We start from the raw sequence: 18,410 nt of genomic DNA on the forward strand, positions 1-18,410 counted from the left end.
TGGATTTGTTCTTGCTCTTTGTTTTAGTTTTCCTTTTTCATCTGCAGTACTTCATGTAATATAAAAATGCATGCATAAATTTGGGTGCCAATACTTTATTGACCAAAAGGTGAATTGTCCTTCTTCACTATGATCAGGCTAAAGAGTTCTATTGCATGACAGTGAAATGAATACTCAAAAATGAATGTCAATATCTGTACCACGTCATTTAATACAGAATGATATCAAATCTGTGAGGGGAGTACATGAAAGGCGAAGAGTTGATTCTTTGCAGTCTTACCCATTAAAAATTCTTACAAATTCTATCACTCTCACCATCTTTTAATTCTTTCAGCCCAATGCTAAGTGACGGCACAAATGTTAGTAATCTAAACGCGGTGCCAACAGCAACACCCCCCACCAGTACAGGCATTCGGAAATCATGGCATGAAGATGTCACTCAGGACCTACGCAATCATCTTGTTCACAAACTGTAAGTTTTCAGCATCTGTGTATTTGATAGAGGACCTAGAATTAGCCACTATGACAGTGATTAATTCACGACAGTTGGGATGATTGTTATTTTGTAGCCTTAATGTACATGGTTTTTTATATTATTGCAAATTATATCTCCTTTCCACCAGTGTTTTTCCTCCTGGTGGTGATTTTAAATTGTGTGCAGAAAAAACTCAAAATAGTTTGGTTCTTGTGTCACACTTCATCAATTTTAACAGGAAGCAAGAACTAAACTGATGTAGAGCCACTGGACTTGAACCGTTAACTCTGCTTTCTTCCTGTAGATGCTCCCAGGCCTGCTGAGTTTCACTAGCAGTCTTGTTTCTTTTTGAGTATAAGCAACCACTTTGATTTGGACAGGGTAATCTCAGCTGGATCTGAAATCTGTGTTCCCCCAATGCCCACACAAGTGCAACTCCAGCAAAAGTCGTACGAAAATAATCAATCAGAAATCCACCTGATTCTTCCATTTGGATTACTCAGGCCTGTTGTATCTTCCAGCATCAGGTTATCCATTACCAAAGGCAGATTTTGCCTCAAGACCTGATTACATAACTCCACTGCATAATTCTTTAACCACTTAAGGCAATGACTTCCATGCAAGTGATATGATTCAACTCAGGAAACTGAAAGCAATTCACAAGATGTGATTGTTGGTCCTGAATTTCACAACTTGTTGTTTGAGGTTTTTTTAATTTTACCTTTTTTTTAATCACGCTGTTTTTCCACATCTCTGAAGCAGTTAGGACTTGAACCGGCTGTCTCAGTCCAGAGGTAGGGACGTTACCACCATGCCACAAGAAGGCCCACCCCCCCCCCCCCCCCCCCCCCCCCCCCCAAACTTTGACTGAGTTTCACTCACTTGAGTACGTGACTCATCTGCAAAGGTTGCACGTTTGGTTGTTAAATATGCAGATAACTGGATGAATTGTTCGTCATCGCAACTTGTTGCAAGCTAACATCAATAACCTGTACTATCTAACTTTATATATTGGAAACGTACACAGTTAATCTCCTGCAAACATTTCTTCATGTTATGCTTATCTCAGATTGAGCTGCAGCACATTTATCCCTTCATTTGCCAAATTGTTTGGGTACATCTGACCTAACACTTAAGTAATTTTTTCTCTCCCTTAACCTTCTAACCTTTCCCTTACCAAGATAAAGAACAAAGAAAATTTACAGCCCAGGTACAGGCCCTTCGGCCGTCCAAGCCTGAGCTGATCCAAATCCACTGTCTAAACCTGTCACCCAATTCCGAAGCATCTGTATCCATCTGCTCCCCACCTACTCATGCATCTGTCCACACATATCTTAAATGAATCTGCTGTGTCTGCCTCTATTACATCTGCTGGCAACGCGTTCCAAGCACTACCACAAAGACTTCCAAATTAGATCTGTTCAGTCAGATAGTCATAGAGTTATACAGCATATAAGCAGATCCTTCAGTCCAACTCATCCATGCTGACCAGATCCTAAATTGAACTAGTCCCAAAGTTTGTGAGAAGAATTGTAGCTCGGGTGCTCGTTGTTGTGGTTCTGTTTGCCGAGCTGGGAATTTGTGTTGCAGATGTTTCGTCCTCTGTCTCGGTGACATCCTCAGTGCTTGGGAGCCTCCTGTGAAGCGCTTCTGTGATCTTTCCTCCGGCATTTGTAGTGGTTTGAATCTGTGCACATCGATCTGGACCCAACATACCGACCACTGCAACTCACAGCTGGAACTTGATAACTGGAAGCGGCAGATTCAAACCACTACAAATGCCGGAGGAAAGATCACAGAAGCGCTTCACAGGAGGCTCCCAAGCACTGAGGATGTCACCGAGACAGGGGACGAAACGTCTGCAACACAAATTCCCTGAACAAGTCCCTGTTTGCTAGCTTTTGGCCCGTATCCCCCTCCATCCTTTTTATTCATGTACCCAACCAGATATTTTTAAAATCTTATTATTGTACCAGCCTCCTCCATTTGTTCCTTATGTGCACCTCTGTGTGAAAAGGTTGCCCCTCAGGTTCCTTTTTAAATCTTTCCCCTCTCACTTTAAACCTATATACTCTAATGTCGGACTTCCCTACCCTACTCTAGCTATTCATCCTATCCATGTCCCTCACGATTTTATAAACCTTTAGAAGGTCACCCTTCAGCCTCCGTAGCTCCAGAAAAAGAAACCCCAGCCAATTAGGACAAGAAATGAGTAAGAGTCAGAAGAGTGGTATGTATTGATCAGTATTGTAACAGACTTATAGACTGGTGAAATGTTCATATGCATGGATGAAATTGAGAGGGGTGAAGTGATGCATTTTGGTAAGATGTTTGGAGAGATATGATACAAAAATAAATTAATTTTAAAGATGTGCTATAGGTCAGGATCTATTTAAACCATTTGAAGGTGGCAGTACACATTTTTTAAAGGGATACGTGGGCTTCTTGGCTTGATCAGAGGAATAGACTGCAAAAGCCGGGAAGTTATTGTACCAGGATATATATGGCATAGACGTAGGCCATTTGGCCCAATAAGGCCACATTGGTGTTGATACACTAATCAAGCTTCCTCTCAACTTTCCTCATCCAAATCTTTTATCACAGCCATTTTATTTTTATTTTCCTTTTATTTTAGTCGAGCTTTACTTTAAATCTATCTATTATTTGTTTGGCTGCAAAGTCCACGTTCTCGAAGTTTCTTCTAAATTGCATGTTGGATTTTTTCGACTATCTTACATTAATGGCCTATATGTGGAAGTGCAGCTGTTGGACTGGGGTGAACAAAGTCAGAAGTCACACGGCACTAGATTTACTTGAAATCATAAGCTTTTGGAGCACTGCTCCTTCAAGTGAAGCAGCTTGGACTGTGACCTGATGTCCTGTGACTTCTGACTAAGGGTCTGTACTTTCAGTAAGAAAGCAGTGTAAAATGGTGGAGTTACCAGCGACCTGAAGTGGGGATGCCAGAGCCCACTGTGAAGTGGCAGCAGTGGCCCAGTGTGGTACATGACGACAGCCAATGATTAGACTACATGGAGGCCCCCTGTGCTGGTCTGTTGCAGACAGTCCTTGAAGAGAGACTGTGATGTTTATCTTTTTAACTTATTTTTCTGACCTATGGTCATACTATAAATAGCTGTAACATAACTTTTTTCGTCACTTCTCATTCTGTAACAAAGGATTGTATTGAAGTACTCTGTACCTAATATGGTGGTATGTGTTGGTGACATTATTACACTATAACAAAGCTGTCAATGAAGATGCTGCACTTCGTGTGTCTTAGTACCTAAGATGGTACTGTAAAATAAGAATGTAAGAAATAAGAAATCTGGACCATCGAGCCTACTCTGCCATTCAGTAAGATCATGGCGATCTTTTTGTGCACTCGGCTCCAGTTATCCGCTTGCTCACTATTATCCTTAATTCCTTTACTGTTCATAAATCTATCTTTCCCTTTAAAAACATTCAATAAGTTAGTCTCAACTGCTTCGCTGTGCAGGGAATTCCACAGATTCACAACCCTTACTAACCAAACTCTACCAATCTCACATTTAAAATAAACAATTAATAAGCTATCAATCCTCATTTATAGAGAGAAAGTTCCAAACATCTTTGTGTTGTGGTGAGGTGTAATTGTGCTGAATATGATACTGTGCTATACTAGTTAATCTAATGTTCAATGTTACATGTTTTAAGGGTTTCTGAATGGTCTGGATAGTTTCAGATTTTTAACTTGTAAGAAAATCTAAGGAGCCTGCTATTTTTATTTGATGTTGTAAGCTGTATTAATTGATTAAAAATCATTTTAACATTTCAACTTGTGCAATTAAACATTTTGTAACCATTGGTTCTCTGAATGCAGAGTTCAAGCCATATTCCCAACACCTGACCCGGCAGCATTGAAAGACAGGCGAATGGAAAACCTGGTAGCTTATGCACGAAAGGTGGAAGGAGACATGTATGAGTCTGCCAACAGCAGGGCAAGTAATAATTTGATATTTTGGTTGTAGTGCAGTTTTACCTTGGGATAAATGAAAAAGCTATTGCTAATCTGCTTTTCACTGAACCAAATATTATTCTCTTTAATATATTATGACAGACTTTAAAAGAAGACTTGAGCCAATAGTATAATAAATATAGTTTAGTAACACACTAGCTGCCAAGTAAATAGATAGAAGGTTACTGCCAGTATTGCAGTAATCTCTCAAAAGTTACAAAACCAAGAAAGCCAATTTTTTTTTTAGTCATGTGGAAGGATCCAAATTAAGTGTCGTAACAAATTAGCAGATTTTTTTGTTTATATTCATCAGACAATATCAGAATGATCTAGGCAGTTATGCTGCCTACAGATAAAAATGGAAAACCGTTTAGGCCAGGTGGAGTTTATTCTGACGTCCATTGGTAGCAAGCAAAGAATCTGTAAATTTTCATCTTGTTTTCCATTGGAATATTTACCGATAGCAACCTGGGTTAATTCTTCTTGCTCTGTATCACTGGATGTTCTTTTGTTTCCTTCAGAATCCTCTCTCCTTGCATTTTTTAAAAAAATAATTTCAACTTTTGAAAAATAGGCAGAATATTACCATCTGCTGGCTGAGAAGATCTATAAGATTCAGAAAGAACTAGAAGAAAAGCGGCGCACCAGACTACAGAAACAGGGTGTGATGCCAAACCAAAGTGGCATGTTACCGACAGGAGCAGCCCAACCCCCAAGCATGGCTCAGTTGCAAGCTGGACTCCCTCCAAGTACGGAACCTTTTTTGTTGTATGTTAGAAAGTTTGTTAACATATAAGTGCAACAGGCAATGAAACATTTGTTAATTCCACAATGAGGAAAAGCACTGAGTTTAAAAGATTTGTTTTATCTCAGTATTGTAGATTAGCTATAACAAAGGAGCGTGAATAGATCTACCGACCATGTCTACCTTTGGTCATGCTGATTATTGACACCACACCTTATTGCATGTATACCTATTTGGGTATCTTTTATTTATTTAAATTAACGTTAATTTAAATCTAATGGGGTGATGGCACATCAGTCTTTCCTAACTTATTGAAGTGTAATTTCCAAACTGCATTGAACTGGTGTAATTTGCAGTGGTGGTTGAGATTCTGCATTTGAAGGAAAAACTATCAGTCCGGTAACACATTCTTTCAAAGAAAAATGAGTTTATGTGAATGTCAAGTGACAAGCAGATGTGGTTTGAGAGTATTAACGCCACACTTAAATAGTTGTTATTTACAGTCTTGACAATCATACCGAAGCATAAAAAATAGGAACAGGAATAGGCCGTTCACTCTTTGAGTGCTCGGTCATTCGCTATGATAATGGATAAGCATCCAACTCTACCTTGTTCCCATTTTCTCTCCACACACTTTGACCCCTTTAACCATCCGAACTATACAGGTCCTTCTGTTATAAAGTGTGAATTTGCTGTAACGCGATTGACGAACTGGGGACGCTGTTTTTTACGGTGCAACTTTTAAAACGTGTGTTGGCTGTAATGGAAATTCCTGTCACCAATAGGGGATAGGGTCAGTGAATGACTGAAGTAAATAACTATTAATACTTTCATATTTCACATGCGTGGTTTCATAATCCTTACAAGGATCCTATGATAAGACCTCTAACACAACATTTGCACTTAAACCTTGTTTTGCTTCAGAAGATGGAAGACTGAGTTTACAATTCTATTCACAAGCTCAGCAATTACAGCGCCAGCATTTTAAGCAAGATTTTTCTATAACACGGTGTTGCACAAGAATGCAACTATCGCGTTATAGAAGAACTGACTATATCTCCCATCTAAAAAATGGTGACAGGGCAAGGCACCCAAGGATTGTTCCAGTGTTGTGATATTTTATGTCCATACACTTTGAGAAAAGGGGCGAGATTAAATATTAAAGTTAAAAATTTATTAGACATTGGCAAACAAACCAAGTTATAGTGTATGCTCATCAGAAAAGTGGAATCAGAGCTAAAATTATAGTTTGTCTAATAGCAGATAACAGTACTTTAATATTGAGCTCCCCTTTCACAGCTTTGCAGCAAGAAAAGTTGAACCATCTTTTGGGATTCCTGTCTCTGTCCAGTTAAATGAGATTCAAACAATTGATTTTATGGCTTCAGGAATTGTGCTTTTAGGTAGCAATCATTAGATGACTGACTGAAATGGCTTCACATTTGTATATGATTAGCAAAGGCACAGGATGAGACAGTCAGATTCCTTTTTTTACACATTGTGGATATTTATTTGTTTCTCCAAAACTTCACCAACCATTGCGTCCTTCAAATATATTGACTCTTGAATTGATGCAAGTTGACAAAGCTGACAGTGTTCTAGTAAGCCTAGGCAGTAGTTGTTGGCAGACTATTTGACCACAGGGCCAGGACATTGCAACCAAGTCTTTATTTCACCTTCATTTGTCATATGCACCGGTGTGTGTATACATGTGCATATATTTCCAAGAAGAATACTTGTCCCTTTTCCTATTATATGGAAGAGGAGGTGGTGAACGAGGCCACATTGGGAGTACTTGTAATGAACCATCACAAAAGAAGTTTGTTCCCAGCGCATAGATACTCAACAACTGGAGTTAAATAGTCGGCAGTCATCTTTAGCATGTTGCTTACCAGTGGTAGATGAAGCCAGTCTTTTGGATGTTAGAAATTATTCCTTTTTCTTTCCTTCAGTGGATAACCTGGAAGCATTTTTAAAAAAAGATTGTGAGCTTGTGAATAGAATTGTAAACTCAGTCTTCCATCTTCTGAAGCAAAACAAGGTTTAAGTGCAAATGTTGTGTTAGAGGTCTTATCATAGGATCCTTGTAAGGATTATGAAACCACACGTGAAATAACAAAGTATTAATAGTTATTTGCTTCAGTCATTTACTGACGCTATCCCTTAATGGTGACAGGAATTTCCTGTTCCAGTTAAGTACAGGTATCTACATGTAATTTAAACCTAGTCTTGTTGCATTTCAGATGGCCCGCTTTCTGACCCGACCATTATGCGGCCAAATGTGCCAAGTCAGATCATGAACCGGATGCAGACTCCAAGTGGTAAAATTCAGTTCTCAAAATGTATTTCATGTGAAAAGGTGTACGGGGTAATCAGTTAAACTGATCATGACTGTTTTCCATTCAACAGCCTCACTAAAGTAACATTAATAGGTGATTCATAACAGTTTGATAGTAGATACGACTTTAGCTGTGAATCCTCATTCTATAGCTAAATGATAGTTGCCTTATTTGCAACACCATTAATCTGTAAAGGCTAACGTAGGAATGGATTATAAATTGTGCTTTGGTTTCCCTGAAAGATTCATGATAATGTCAGTTTGGCCTGATCCCCTACACAGTCTAACCAAACCTTTATAAACATCTAAGATGTAAGCTTCAATTTTGGAGTTTATGGTAATGGATAAACAACATAATTATCTGAGAAGCATGGAGTAGAAGAGACTGAGTAGTTATTCTATTGGCCAAGTTTTGTGCGCATCTGAATTAAGTTACAAAAGATATGCATCATGACTTGGTAGTTTCTGGCATGGATGTGTTTTTTAGTAAATGAATATGTTAATATGTTGCACATCATTGTGTTGCTAGAATTTCAGTGAAATTTTAGGTGTATTTAACATATATTCTCAAGAATAAATATTAATTACCAGAGCCAGTCATGTGGTTTGGCACTGAAGTCAAGTTGACTAGGTCATGTAAGAGCAGCAGGTTTCCTTTGAAAGATTCATAAATTGTCTTATGACAATCTGGCAGATACGATGGCCATTTTCTGGTGCTAGACCAAATTACCAGTTTGAATTCTGTTTAATAATTGGCTCTCATGGGATTTGAACATTCATTTCTGAGTTGCTAGAAAACGCATTCAGTGATATGGATCTGTGATTGCAAACTTGTATCGCTTAGGCCATGTTGAGTTCTGATTTTTCAGTGGTGATGGTTATAAGAGAAATTTGAAATGATGAATTGAGTATCAAGCAGCCTATTAACTTGAGTGCATTTTCTGTTTTGGCATTTGTTTTATACATTAATGAGTACTAAAGTATGAAAAATGCTACTTAATAGTAAGGTGTGCTGTATACGTTTATACATCAATGTAGAAAAGGAGGGCATGAGTATCACCCAGGATGAGACTTGAAAGCAAGTGTACAGTGACTACTCAAGAAGAGCTTGCCCATTTTAATTGGTTTTAGACAGTTTGAAAAGCTTTCTTTCTTTCGTGCTTTTTTTAATTAAACAATTTTATTCAACTCTGCTTATTCTAGGAATGAACCAATATTCACAGATGAGCAGCATGCAGATGGCTGGCCTGGGACAACGTTTAAACCCTCCACTACCACACCCTGGGCAGATGACGCAAACAGGACCCATGAACCAGGTATAGTTTGCATAATCTCAGTTAACACAAGTGTCAGTAAAACATCTTAAGTAAAATCATAAGCAACCTGACTTCCTTATAAACAATTACATCCTCACGTGACTATTGTTTTTGCTTACAAATTGGGGAAACTAAGGACTTGATCATTAGTGTTTGAAAATTGTTTCTAATGTATGCTTAGCCAGTTTGAATTGGTTTTTAGACCAAGCTTTGACTGAAGTATTTATACTATGCGAAGGAACTGGATTAAAATTTTAAGTAATAAAATGATTTATTGGGATGTTGGTATCCTTGACATGATCCTGACCATAGCTTAAAAATGTGTTGCTAGAAAAGCGCAGCAGGTCAGGCAGCATCAAAGGAACAGGAGAATCAATGTTTCGGGCATAAGCCCTTCAGGAATTAATTCACTATAGAAACAAATCTGGAGACTGACTTTGTTTCCCTTTTTGCATAAAATATGTTTGGAACTTGAAGTTGCTGTAATCATTGGCCTCAAAATTAAAAACTGCTTGTGGTAACTCATAATAAGTTGATTAAAAATACTTGCTATTTTGTTTTGTTCTCTTTTTAGGAGAGTTTCTGTAACTGTCAAAAATTGTTTAAGTTGGCAGTCAACTTACTGCCAACCTAATGCTTATTTTGTGGATACCATACTGTTTTAATTGAAAAAAGTTTTTCCATGTTTGGATCCCCTTGCAGTGCGTTCTGACTGCAGTGAGGAGAACAAAGTTGCTTTTCTTAATCTAGTTTTGACAGAGAAAGTTGAAGACATTACAGAAGTTAGAGAGAGCAAATTAAATAGCAACAGCAGTGTTGGCAATCTGAGTACTAGACAGGGCAAGCAAGAGTATGCAGGAAGTAGGGAAAGTCTGAGTTCAGCTGCACTTATTTCAATGCAAGAGGCCTGACTGGTAAGGCAAATGATCTTGGGGCGTGAATGGGTACTTAGGACTGGGGTATTTTTGCTATTACAGAAACATGGCTGAGGGAGGAACAGGAATGGCAGCTCAGTGTTCTAGGATATAGATGCTATGGGAGGGATAAAAGAGGAGGCAAGAGAGGAGGAGGAGGAGTTGCGTTTTTGATTAGGGAGAACGTCATGGCAGTACTGAAAGAGGGCTTTCTTGAGGGCTCGTCCACTGAGTCTATATGGGTAGAACTGAAATAAAAAGGGGGTAATCACTTTGATAGAATCGTACTGTAGGCCTCTCCAGTAGTCAGCGGGAGATGTGAGGAGATTGCAGGTAGCTGCAAGAATAATAGGTTATAATTGTAGGGGATCATAACTTTGCTGGCATCGTCTAGGAGTGCCATAGTGTTAAGGGCTTAGAGGGAGAGAAATTTAAGTGTTTTCGGGAAGAATTTCTCATGCAGAATGTAGATGGCCCTATTAGAGAAGGGGCAAAACTTGATCTTCTCTTGGGAAAAATGGCAAGGAAATGACACAAGTGGGGAATCACTTTGGGACCAGTCACCATAATTCCATTAATTTTAAAATAGCTGTTGATAACGTCTGGTCCACAAGTTAAAGTGTGAAATTGGGGCCAGACCAATTTAACTGGTTTTCGACAGGAGCTTTCAAAAATTGATAGGGGGAGTATATTTGTAGGCAAAGGGATGCCTGGTAAGTGGGAGGGTTTCCAAAGTTGTTGGGGGGGTGGGGTGTAGAAGTGTAACAGGAAGAGAATAAACCCTCTTAAAGATCATAAAGGTCAACAAGAGATGGGTGAGATCCTAAATGAATATTTCTTGGCAGTATTTATCATCAAGAAAGGCATGGATGCAAGGGAACTTGGGAAAATAAAAAGTGATATCTTGAAGAGAGTCAACATTACAGAAGAGGAGCTGCTAGAAGTCTTAAAACGCATTAGGATAGATAATACGCCAGGACCTGATGAAAGTGTATCCCAGGACTTTGTGGGAGGCTGAGGAGGAAATTGCAGTGATATTTGTATTATTGACAGCCACAGGTGCAGTGACAGATTGGAGGGTGGCTAATGTTGTGCTGTTATTCAAGGAACGCTGGAGGGAAATGCTTAGAAGTATACACTGAGACTAATGTCTGACAGACAGGATCTATAGGCATTTGGAGTGGCGAGGACTCATTTGGAATAGTCAGCATGGCTTTGTGTGTGGGAAATCATATCACAAATTTGATTGAGTTTTTTTAAGGGTGACCAAGAAAGTAAATGAGAGTGCAGTAGGAGACAGTGAGGTCTGCAGACGCTGGAGATTTAGAGTTGTGTGTGTTGCTGGAAAAGCACAGCAGGTCAGGCAGCATCTGAAGAGCAGGAAGATCGACGTTTCGGGCCAGAGTCCTCCTTCATCAGGAGTGAGGTTGGGAGCCTCGGGTGGAGAGATGTTGTCTACATGTACTTTAGCAAAGCTTTTGACAAGGTACTGCATGCTGGATTGTTGAGTAAGGTTAAATCTCACGGAATCTAGGGAGAGCTAGCCAATTTGATACAAAATTGGCTTGAACATAGACAGAAGATAGTGATAGAGGGTTGTTTTTCAAGCTAGAGGCCAGTGACCAGAAGTTTGCCACAGGGACCAGTGCTGGTTCCACTATTTTTTTTATATATAAATGATTTTGATGAAAATTTAGAGATATGGTTAGTAAGTTTGCGGATGACTCTTAAGATTGGTGGTAATGTGGACAGTGAGGAAGGATATCTGGGAATACAGAGATCTTGATCAACTGGGCCAGTGGTCTGAGGAATGATAGATGAAGTTTAATTTAGATAAATGCAAGGTACTGCGTTGGTCAAACCAGGGCAGAGCTTATACAGTCAAAGTTCAGGACCTACGAAGTGTTACAGAATAAAGAGATCTGGGAGTACGGATTCAAGGCTCTTCGAAAATGGAGCAATGGGTAGATAAGTAAGCAGGATTTTGGCATGTTTGCTTTGATCAGTCAGAGCACTGAGTATAGGAATTGGGTTGTCTTATTGCAACTGTACAAGACGTTGGTGCGGCCACATTTGGAGTACTACTTGCAATTTTGTTTGCTGTACTATAGAAAGGATATTATTTAACTAGAATGCAGGAAAGATGTATTAGGATGTGGTCTGGAAGGTTTGATTTATAAGGAAAGGTTGGATGGGCTGGAACATCTTTCCTTGGATCATATGAGACTTGGGTTGATGGTGAGAGGGAGGGGGAGAGTGAGTGGTTACCAGAGGATGGTGAATTTCTGGATTAGGATGCCAGAGGTCGTGATGGTGGCAAATACAATTTACTTATTTAAGAAGCATTTGTCCAGGAATGTGGATGGGATAGTTTTGGAGGGATATGGACGAAACCCAGGCAAATTTCACTAGTTTAATTGTGAAAATTGGGCAGCATGGACAAGTTGGGCTGAAGGGCCTTTTTCCATGCTGTAGACCTCTATGACTCTATAACTGAATGTTAGGTACTATTCTGTTTCACCATGCTTACTATGTGGCTGAGGTCAACGTCTGAGCATCGAGGGTTTCACTATTCATCTGTGCCCTGGCACAGATTAGTACCAGCTGTGACTTTCACTATAGTATCTTTAAAGTTATGTAGTAATTTTGTGGATTTGGGAAGAGGTATCCAAAGTTTTCAGAAAGAGTGACAGTTTTCTGATCCATGATTTTACAACAATGTATTCTGTTTATACACAGATGGGATTAGCCACTTCCCGAATGGCACAGCCAATGGCTGCGCAGCATCCTGCTCAGAATCAGTTTCTGTCTCCAAATCAATTTCCTGTATCCTCTCCTGGAATGAACACTGGCAGCACCACGATGACACAGGCCAGCAACCAGCCAGTCATGTCTCCGGTATTTATCCAAGTTTCTTGTAACTCCTCTACCTTCAGTCTGGACTAATATTTAATTTGGTGACTGAATGTAAAATTATGTCGTGCAGTATTGAAATCCGGCAACTTCGATGGGAGTCTGAAGGAAGAATCTTTAGATTTAAATTAATGGAAAGAACTGTCACTTGTCCCAAGTTAACTATGAGCACTGGTTAAAAATCCGCGCTAGTTGTTAACTTGCCAGTCAGCAATCAATGCAAATATCTTGGCAATGATCAAATCTATATCTAGTGATTGAGCTCAGTGCAGTGCCCACTGGTGGTAACAACATATCCATTGTAACCATTGGATGTGTGCTTTTACCAAACATACAGTCACCATTGAAACTCAAGTCATAATTTTATACTTTTCGCCAATGGATACAAGCAGCACACTCTGTTTATCACTCAAAATCAAATAAATGGACATTTTTTGATGGCAGTTCGGGGTCCAAACAAAAATAAGGTGGAGGATTATGTCACAAAAATAACCATTATTTCCAAAGTTAAAAATGCAGTCGCACTTGGTCCACGAGGTGGTTGATGTATCACTCAGTTTGCTATTTCTCTTCAATGACAACCCATGCTTTGAGAAAGAACCTTGATAACATGGCAAGGGCATAGGAGAGACTTGATGGTATAAAGCAGTCAGTCACGAGCATCAAGAATCATAAAAAGCTAATTTATTGTATGCTTATTTTTGGTCATCTGTGCATCCTTTTGTATATGCCCCAACTTTCTGTCTCTTGCCTTTTAGTGGTAAATGTTGCTCTTCTCTCAGTTGAGCTTTAATTCTGTCAGTTGTTATTGATCTTGTATTTGAATTTGCAGAATATGTTGTACTGAGCAAAAATGTTTCTTGACTCAACTCATTTATGCTGTTTTTAGCAATTCATAAAGCTGAACAATGTCTTACATGTTTGCGTCTAATGTAGGTTACAGCAATATTGAGCATTTTGTATAGCTGTCTGGTATATTTAATTCAGCTGACTTACAATAAAAGGCAGCATGCTAATGGATCTATCATTCTGTTCTCTCATTAGGCACAGAACTCCTCACTACCTGTAAACAGTTCTGCCTCCATGCAGCCAGGAGCCCAGAATACCCAGTTTAACTGTCCACCATCTCTCTCTCAGCCATCACTTCATCAAAACTCCCCATCCCCTGGTCCAAGAAGTCTCACACCCACCCCTCACCAGACACCACCTAGCATTCCTCCTCAACAAAGGCAACAGACACCATCGCCTAACTCTCAGCCCCAGACAATGCCACCCCCTCCTTCTCAAGTTCAGACACCACCACAAATGCAGCAGCTTCCTCCTCCTCCACCAGTCCCTCCACAACCCCAGGTGACAGCTGGACAGAAGCAGCAACAACGAGAGCGGGATCCACAGCAGCCACCATCATTGCCCCCATCAACACAGCAACAAATTACAACCCCTACAACCCCTACACCTACTGCACCGATACAGTCTCAACATCCAACTACTCCAGTGAGTATATTTGAGAGCATTGAAAAGTATTTTAATTGTTAACACGTTTTTAAATTGTTCTTGAAAGTGTTGGCAGCCCTATAGCCTGTCTAAGATTTTGAGCTGATAAAAAGATGCATGGGCTGGGGACAGAGTGACAGCTTTTGATAAGTCTTGGCTTTGTACCTTTTAAGGCTTTGTTTGTCTTTGTTGAATTTCAATCAGTTTAACATTTCCCTTCAAAATACTGAATCTATTCATTTTTTAAGATTTTATAAATCTAGTATGATTTTGTACAGTGTCAACTCTATTCTTAGTGGTTCACCACATTGACATGAGTTCACAAACCTGACTGCAGAGAGTGCAGAAAGATGGTCTGTCTGGGTAATTGTTACCATTAATGTTGTGGAGACATGTTCTTCTGAGGTTGGATGCAAAGCAGGTTGTTGAAGCTTTGCAGTATACTTGACAATTGTCTAACCTTAAGTGCGTTCATTACCTCTTTGACATTTCTGTTCTCGTTTATAGCCTTCGGATTTAAGATTAGGTGATCAGAAAACATGTAATTTTTAAAAAACAGTTGTAATAACATTTTACTGAAGGTAAATATTGTAGTTCCAAATGCAATCAAGAAATTGTCATTTGACAAATGTTGTCACGTATAAAGTACATTCTATAAAACATAGTGAAATGCTGTATTACAAATGCACAGCTCTTATTGCTTTTATCATTCAGACTTTTTCACTGTTTCTCTGGAGCATATTTCAGTGAAGAATATGAATTTGCGTATTGCACCCTGTTAGTTCTGAGACACCAATTAGCTCAGTTGGCTGGTTGTCCAGTTTGTGATGCAGAGTGATATTTCCCACACCAGCTGAGGTTACCCTGTAGGACTATGAAGACTTACCATTTTCCCTTTGGCTAAAACAAATTAACATTTATAAATTAGGACAATGTTGAAAACAGACTTTTAACACAGTATGCCCCATGATAGTGACAGACCAATTTATTCTCATAGTTCTTGGTGCAGCACGTGGTATTGGTGAGGCAGTAAAGTTAAGGGTCAAGCACAGTACATGACTATAGGCAGCAACACCCCCACTTTGTGTCTGTTTCTATTTCTTTCTCAAATGCACGCATATGCATTCAAACAAGAAGAACAGCATACGTTTGTAATAAATTGTACCTCAATGAATTAATTACCTGCCCACAAATGCACTGGGAGTCTGTGTTTTATTTTGTTTGTGTGATACTAGGATTCCAAGGGGTCATAGTAGTCTGGCTGTCATTTCTGGAACTTCTTTGCTGTATGGTAAGGTGGTTCGGGTTTCTGGCTGTGTTTGGTCTGCTTGTCGTGGTTTGTTCTTGAGGAATCTGCGCACTGTATTCTTTTGAGTATCCGCTCTTCATGAATATGTCGTATAGGTGGTTCTCCTCTGTTTTCCGAAGTTCGTCTGTGCTGTAGTGTGTGGTGGCTCGTTGGAATAGTGTTCTGATACAGTTTTGTTTGTGTGTGTTGGGATGGTTGCTGGCGTAGTTAAGAATTTGGTCAGTGTTTGTCGGTTTTCTGTATACGCAGGTTTGTAGTTCTCCGTTGTCCTTTTTCTCGACTGTGATGTCCAGGAACGCGAGTTTGTTGTCGGTTTCTTCCTCCTTGGTAAACTTTATGCCTGTGAGGGTGTTGTTGATAATTTTAAATGTCTCTTCCATGTGGTTTTGTTTTGTGATGACAAAGGTGTCATCTACGTAGCGGACCCAGATTTTTGGTTTGATGGTTGGTAGGGCTGTTTGTTCTAGTCTTTGCATTACTGCTTCTGCTATGAATCCTGAGAGCGGAGATCCCATGGGTGTGCCATTGGTTTGTTTGTAGACTATGTTGTTGAAAGTGAAGTGGGTGGTGAGGCACAGGTCCACTAGCATCATGATGTTTTCATTGGTAATGCGATTGATGGTGGTTTGGGTGTGTATGATGGTCTCTTCTAAAAGTGTGGTAAGTGGTTCCTTTGCCAGGTCAATGTAGATGGAGGTGAACGGTGCTGTTACGTCGAATTAGATCATTGCTTCGTCTTCCTCTATTTTGGTGTTTGTTGATTTTTAGGAATTCCTGGGTGGAGTGGATGGAGTGCTGTGACTCTTCTATTAGGTATTTCAGTCTTGCATGTAGTTCTTTTGCCAGTCTGTAAGTTGGTGTTACAGGTAGTGAGACTATAGGTCTGAGAGGGGGCTCCTGGTTTATGGATTTTTGGTAGTCCGTAGAATCGTGGGGTGTTGGTCCCGTTGGGTTTCATTTTCTGGAATTCCGTAGCACACAAACCCACCAACACTCTCAAACAAAAACTAACAAACTTAAAAGACCCAGTACAACCCATGGACAAAACCAACGTCATCAACAAAATTCCATGCAAGGACTGCCACAAACACTACGTAGGACAAACAGGAAGAAAGCTAGCCGCCAGGATACTCGAACACCAGCTAGCCACAAAATGTCACGACCCTCTCTCCCTCGTAGCCCTACACACGGATGAAAAAAACCCACCATTTCGACTGGGACAACACATCAATCCTGGGACAGGCTAAGCAAAGACATGGCAGAGAATTCCTAGAGGCCTGGCACTCCAACCACAATGCCATAAACAAACACACAGGCCTAGATGCCATCTATCAACCCCTCAGAAAACAAACAGGAAATGACATCACCACAAACTCCAGGAACCCCATCCAGGAGAAAGCTATAAAGAGAAAGCAGGAGACAACAGCTTCACTTCACTTGGAGGTCGCCACTGATGATGTTACCTAGCCAGGTAATGAACGTCTGGATATCAAACCTACAGCTCAGCGAGCAAACCTACACCCTAAACCTCAACCTGAGCTACAAACCTTACAGAATGTACTCTTGGATAGGAGACTTTAATATCCATCACCAAGAATAGCTCAGAAGCACCATTACTAACCGAACTTGCAGAGTCCTAAAAGATCTAGCTGCTGGTCAGGGTCTGCAGCAGGTGGTCAGGGAACCAAAAGAAGAAAATAGAGGCTTAAACCTCATCCTCCCCAGTCCTCCTGCCACAGATGCATCTACCCACGATAGTATTGGTAAGAGTGACCACTGCACAAGTTCTTGTGCAGACAAAGTCCCATCTTTACTTTTGTGGATAGCTTCTATCTTGTCATGTGAAACTATCACCATGCTTATTTGGATAGTATTCCGTAAGATCTAGCAACTCAAAACTAGATATCCAGGAGGCAGTGTGGGCCATCAGTAGCAACAGCAGCATACTCTAACACAATCTATAACCTCATGGCATACCCCCTACTTAATTATTACCATCACACCAGGGAACCGACCCTAATTCAATGAACAGTGCAGGATAGCATGCTAGGAGCCTCATTAGGTGTACCTGAAAATCAAGTGTTAGCCTGATGAGGCTAGACAATGGGACTACTTGCGTGCCAGACAGGATGAGCAATAAGTGACAGACTGAACTAAGCAATTCACAATCAGTAGATCAGATTCGAGCTCTGCCATATCCAGTCATGAATGGTGGTGGACAATTAACAACACATAGGAGGTGGAGAATCCGCAATATCCCCATCCTAGGAGAAAGTGAGAACTACAGATGCTGGGGATCATGGTGCAAGAGTGTGGTGCTGGAAAAACAGTCTGTCAGGCAGCATCTGAGAAGCAGGAGAGCTGATGTTTCGGGCATAAGTCCTTCATCGGGAATGAGGCTTGTGTGCCCGGAGGCTGAGAGATAAATGGGATGGGGGTAGGGTTGTGGGAGTCGGTGGGTTTGTATTGGATGTCTGTGTTGAGTCGGTCACCAGAAATGGAGATGGAGCGGTCCAGGAAGAGGAGAGAAGTACCTGATATGGTCCAGGTGAATTTGAGGTCAGGGTGGAAGGTGTACGTGGAGTTGATGACCTGTTCAACCTCATGGGAGCACGAGGTGGTGCCAATATAGTCATTGATCAACGCATTCACCATGACTCCCACAGCGAGCTGGACTACACCACCTCCCACCCTGTCTCTTGTAAAAAACCAATCCCTTATTCACAATTCCTCTACCGCATCTGCTGCCAGGGGGACCAATTCCACCGTAGAATATTCCAGATCACTGCCCCCTCTTTTCCCTCCGATGTGGTTGACTATGCCCTGCAGCACATCTCCACTTCGCGCACCTCTGCCCTTGAACCCCAACCCTCCAACTGTAACAAGGACAGAACCCCCAGGTCCTCCCT

The 18,410-nt window shown here is 40.5% G+C and overlaps 1 protein-coding gene across 1 annotated transcript in view; it reads left to right on the forward strand.

Moving 5' to 3' along the window:
* LOC122542299 (histone acetyltransferase p300-like) overlaps positions 1-18,410 on the forward strand; it is a 118,841-nt gene that overhangs the window by 56,995 nt on the left and 43,436 nt on the right. The window contains exons 8-14 of the mRNA XM_087978356.1: positions 335-472; positions 4,338-4,459; positions 5,051-5,221; positions 7,461-7,538; positions 8,759-8,871; positions 12,525-12,683; positions 13,743-14,192. Coding sequence (XP_087834482.1) covers positions 335-472; positions 4,338-4,459; positions 5,051-5,221; positions 7,461-7,538; positions 8,759-8,871; positions 12,525-12,683; positions 13,743-14,192 — 1,231 coding nt within the window. The remainder of the gene's footprint in view (positions 1-334; positions 473-4,337; positions 4,460-5,050; positions 5,222-7,460; positions 7,539-8,758; positions 8,872-12,524; positions 12,684-13,742; positions 14,193-18,410) is intronic.

Source organism: Chiloscyllium plagiosum, unplaced genomic scaffold, assembly GCF_037043375.1.
Source record: "Chiloscyllium plagiosum isolate Xiang-an unplaced genomic scaffold, Cpla_swu_hap1 HiC_scaffold_33, whole genome shotgun sequence".
Lineage (NCBI taxonomy): Eukaryota > Metazoa > Chordata > Chondrichthyes > Orectolobiformes > Hemiscylliidae > Chiloscyllium > Chiloscyllium plagiosum.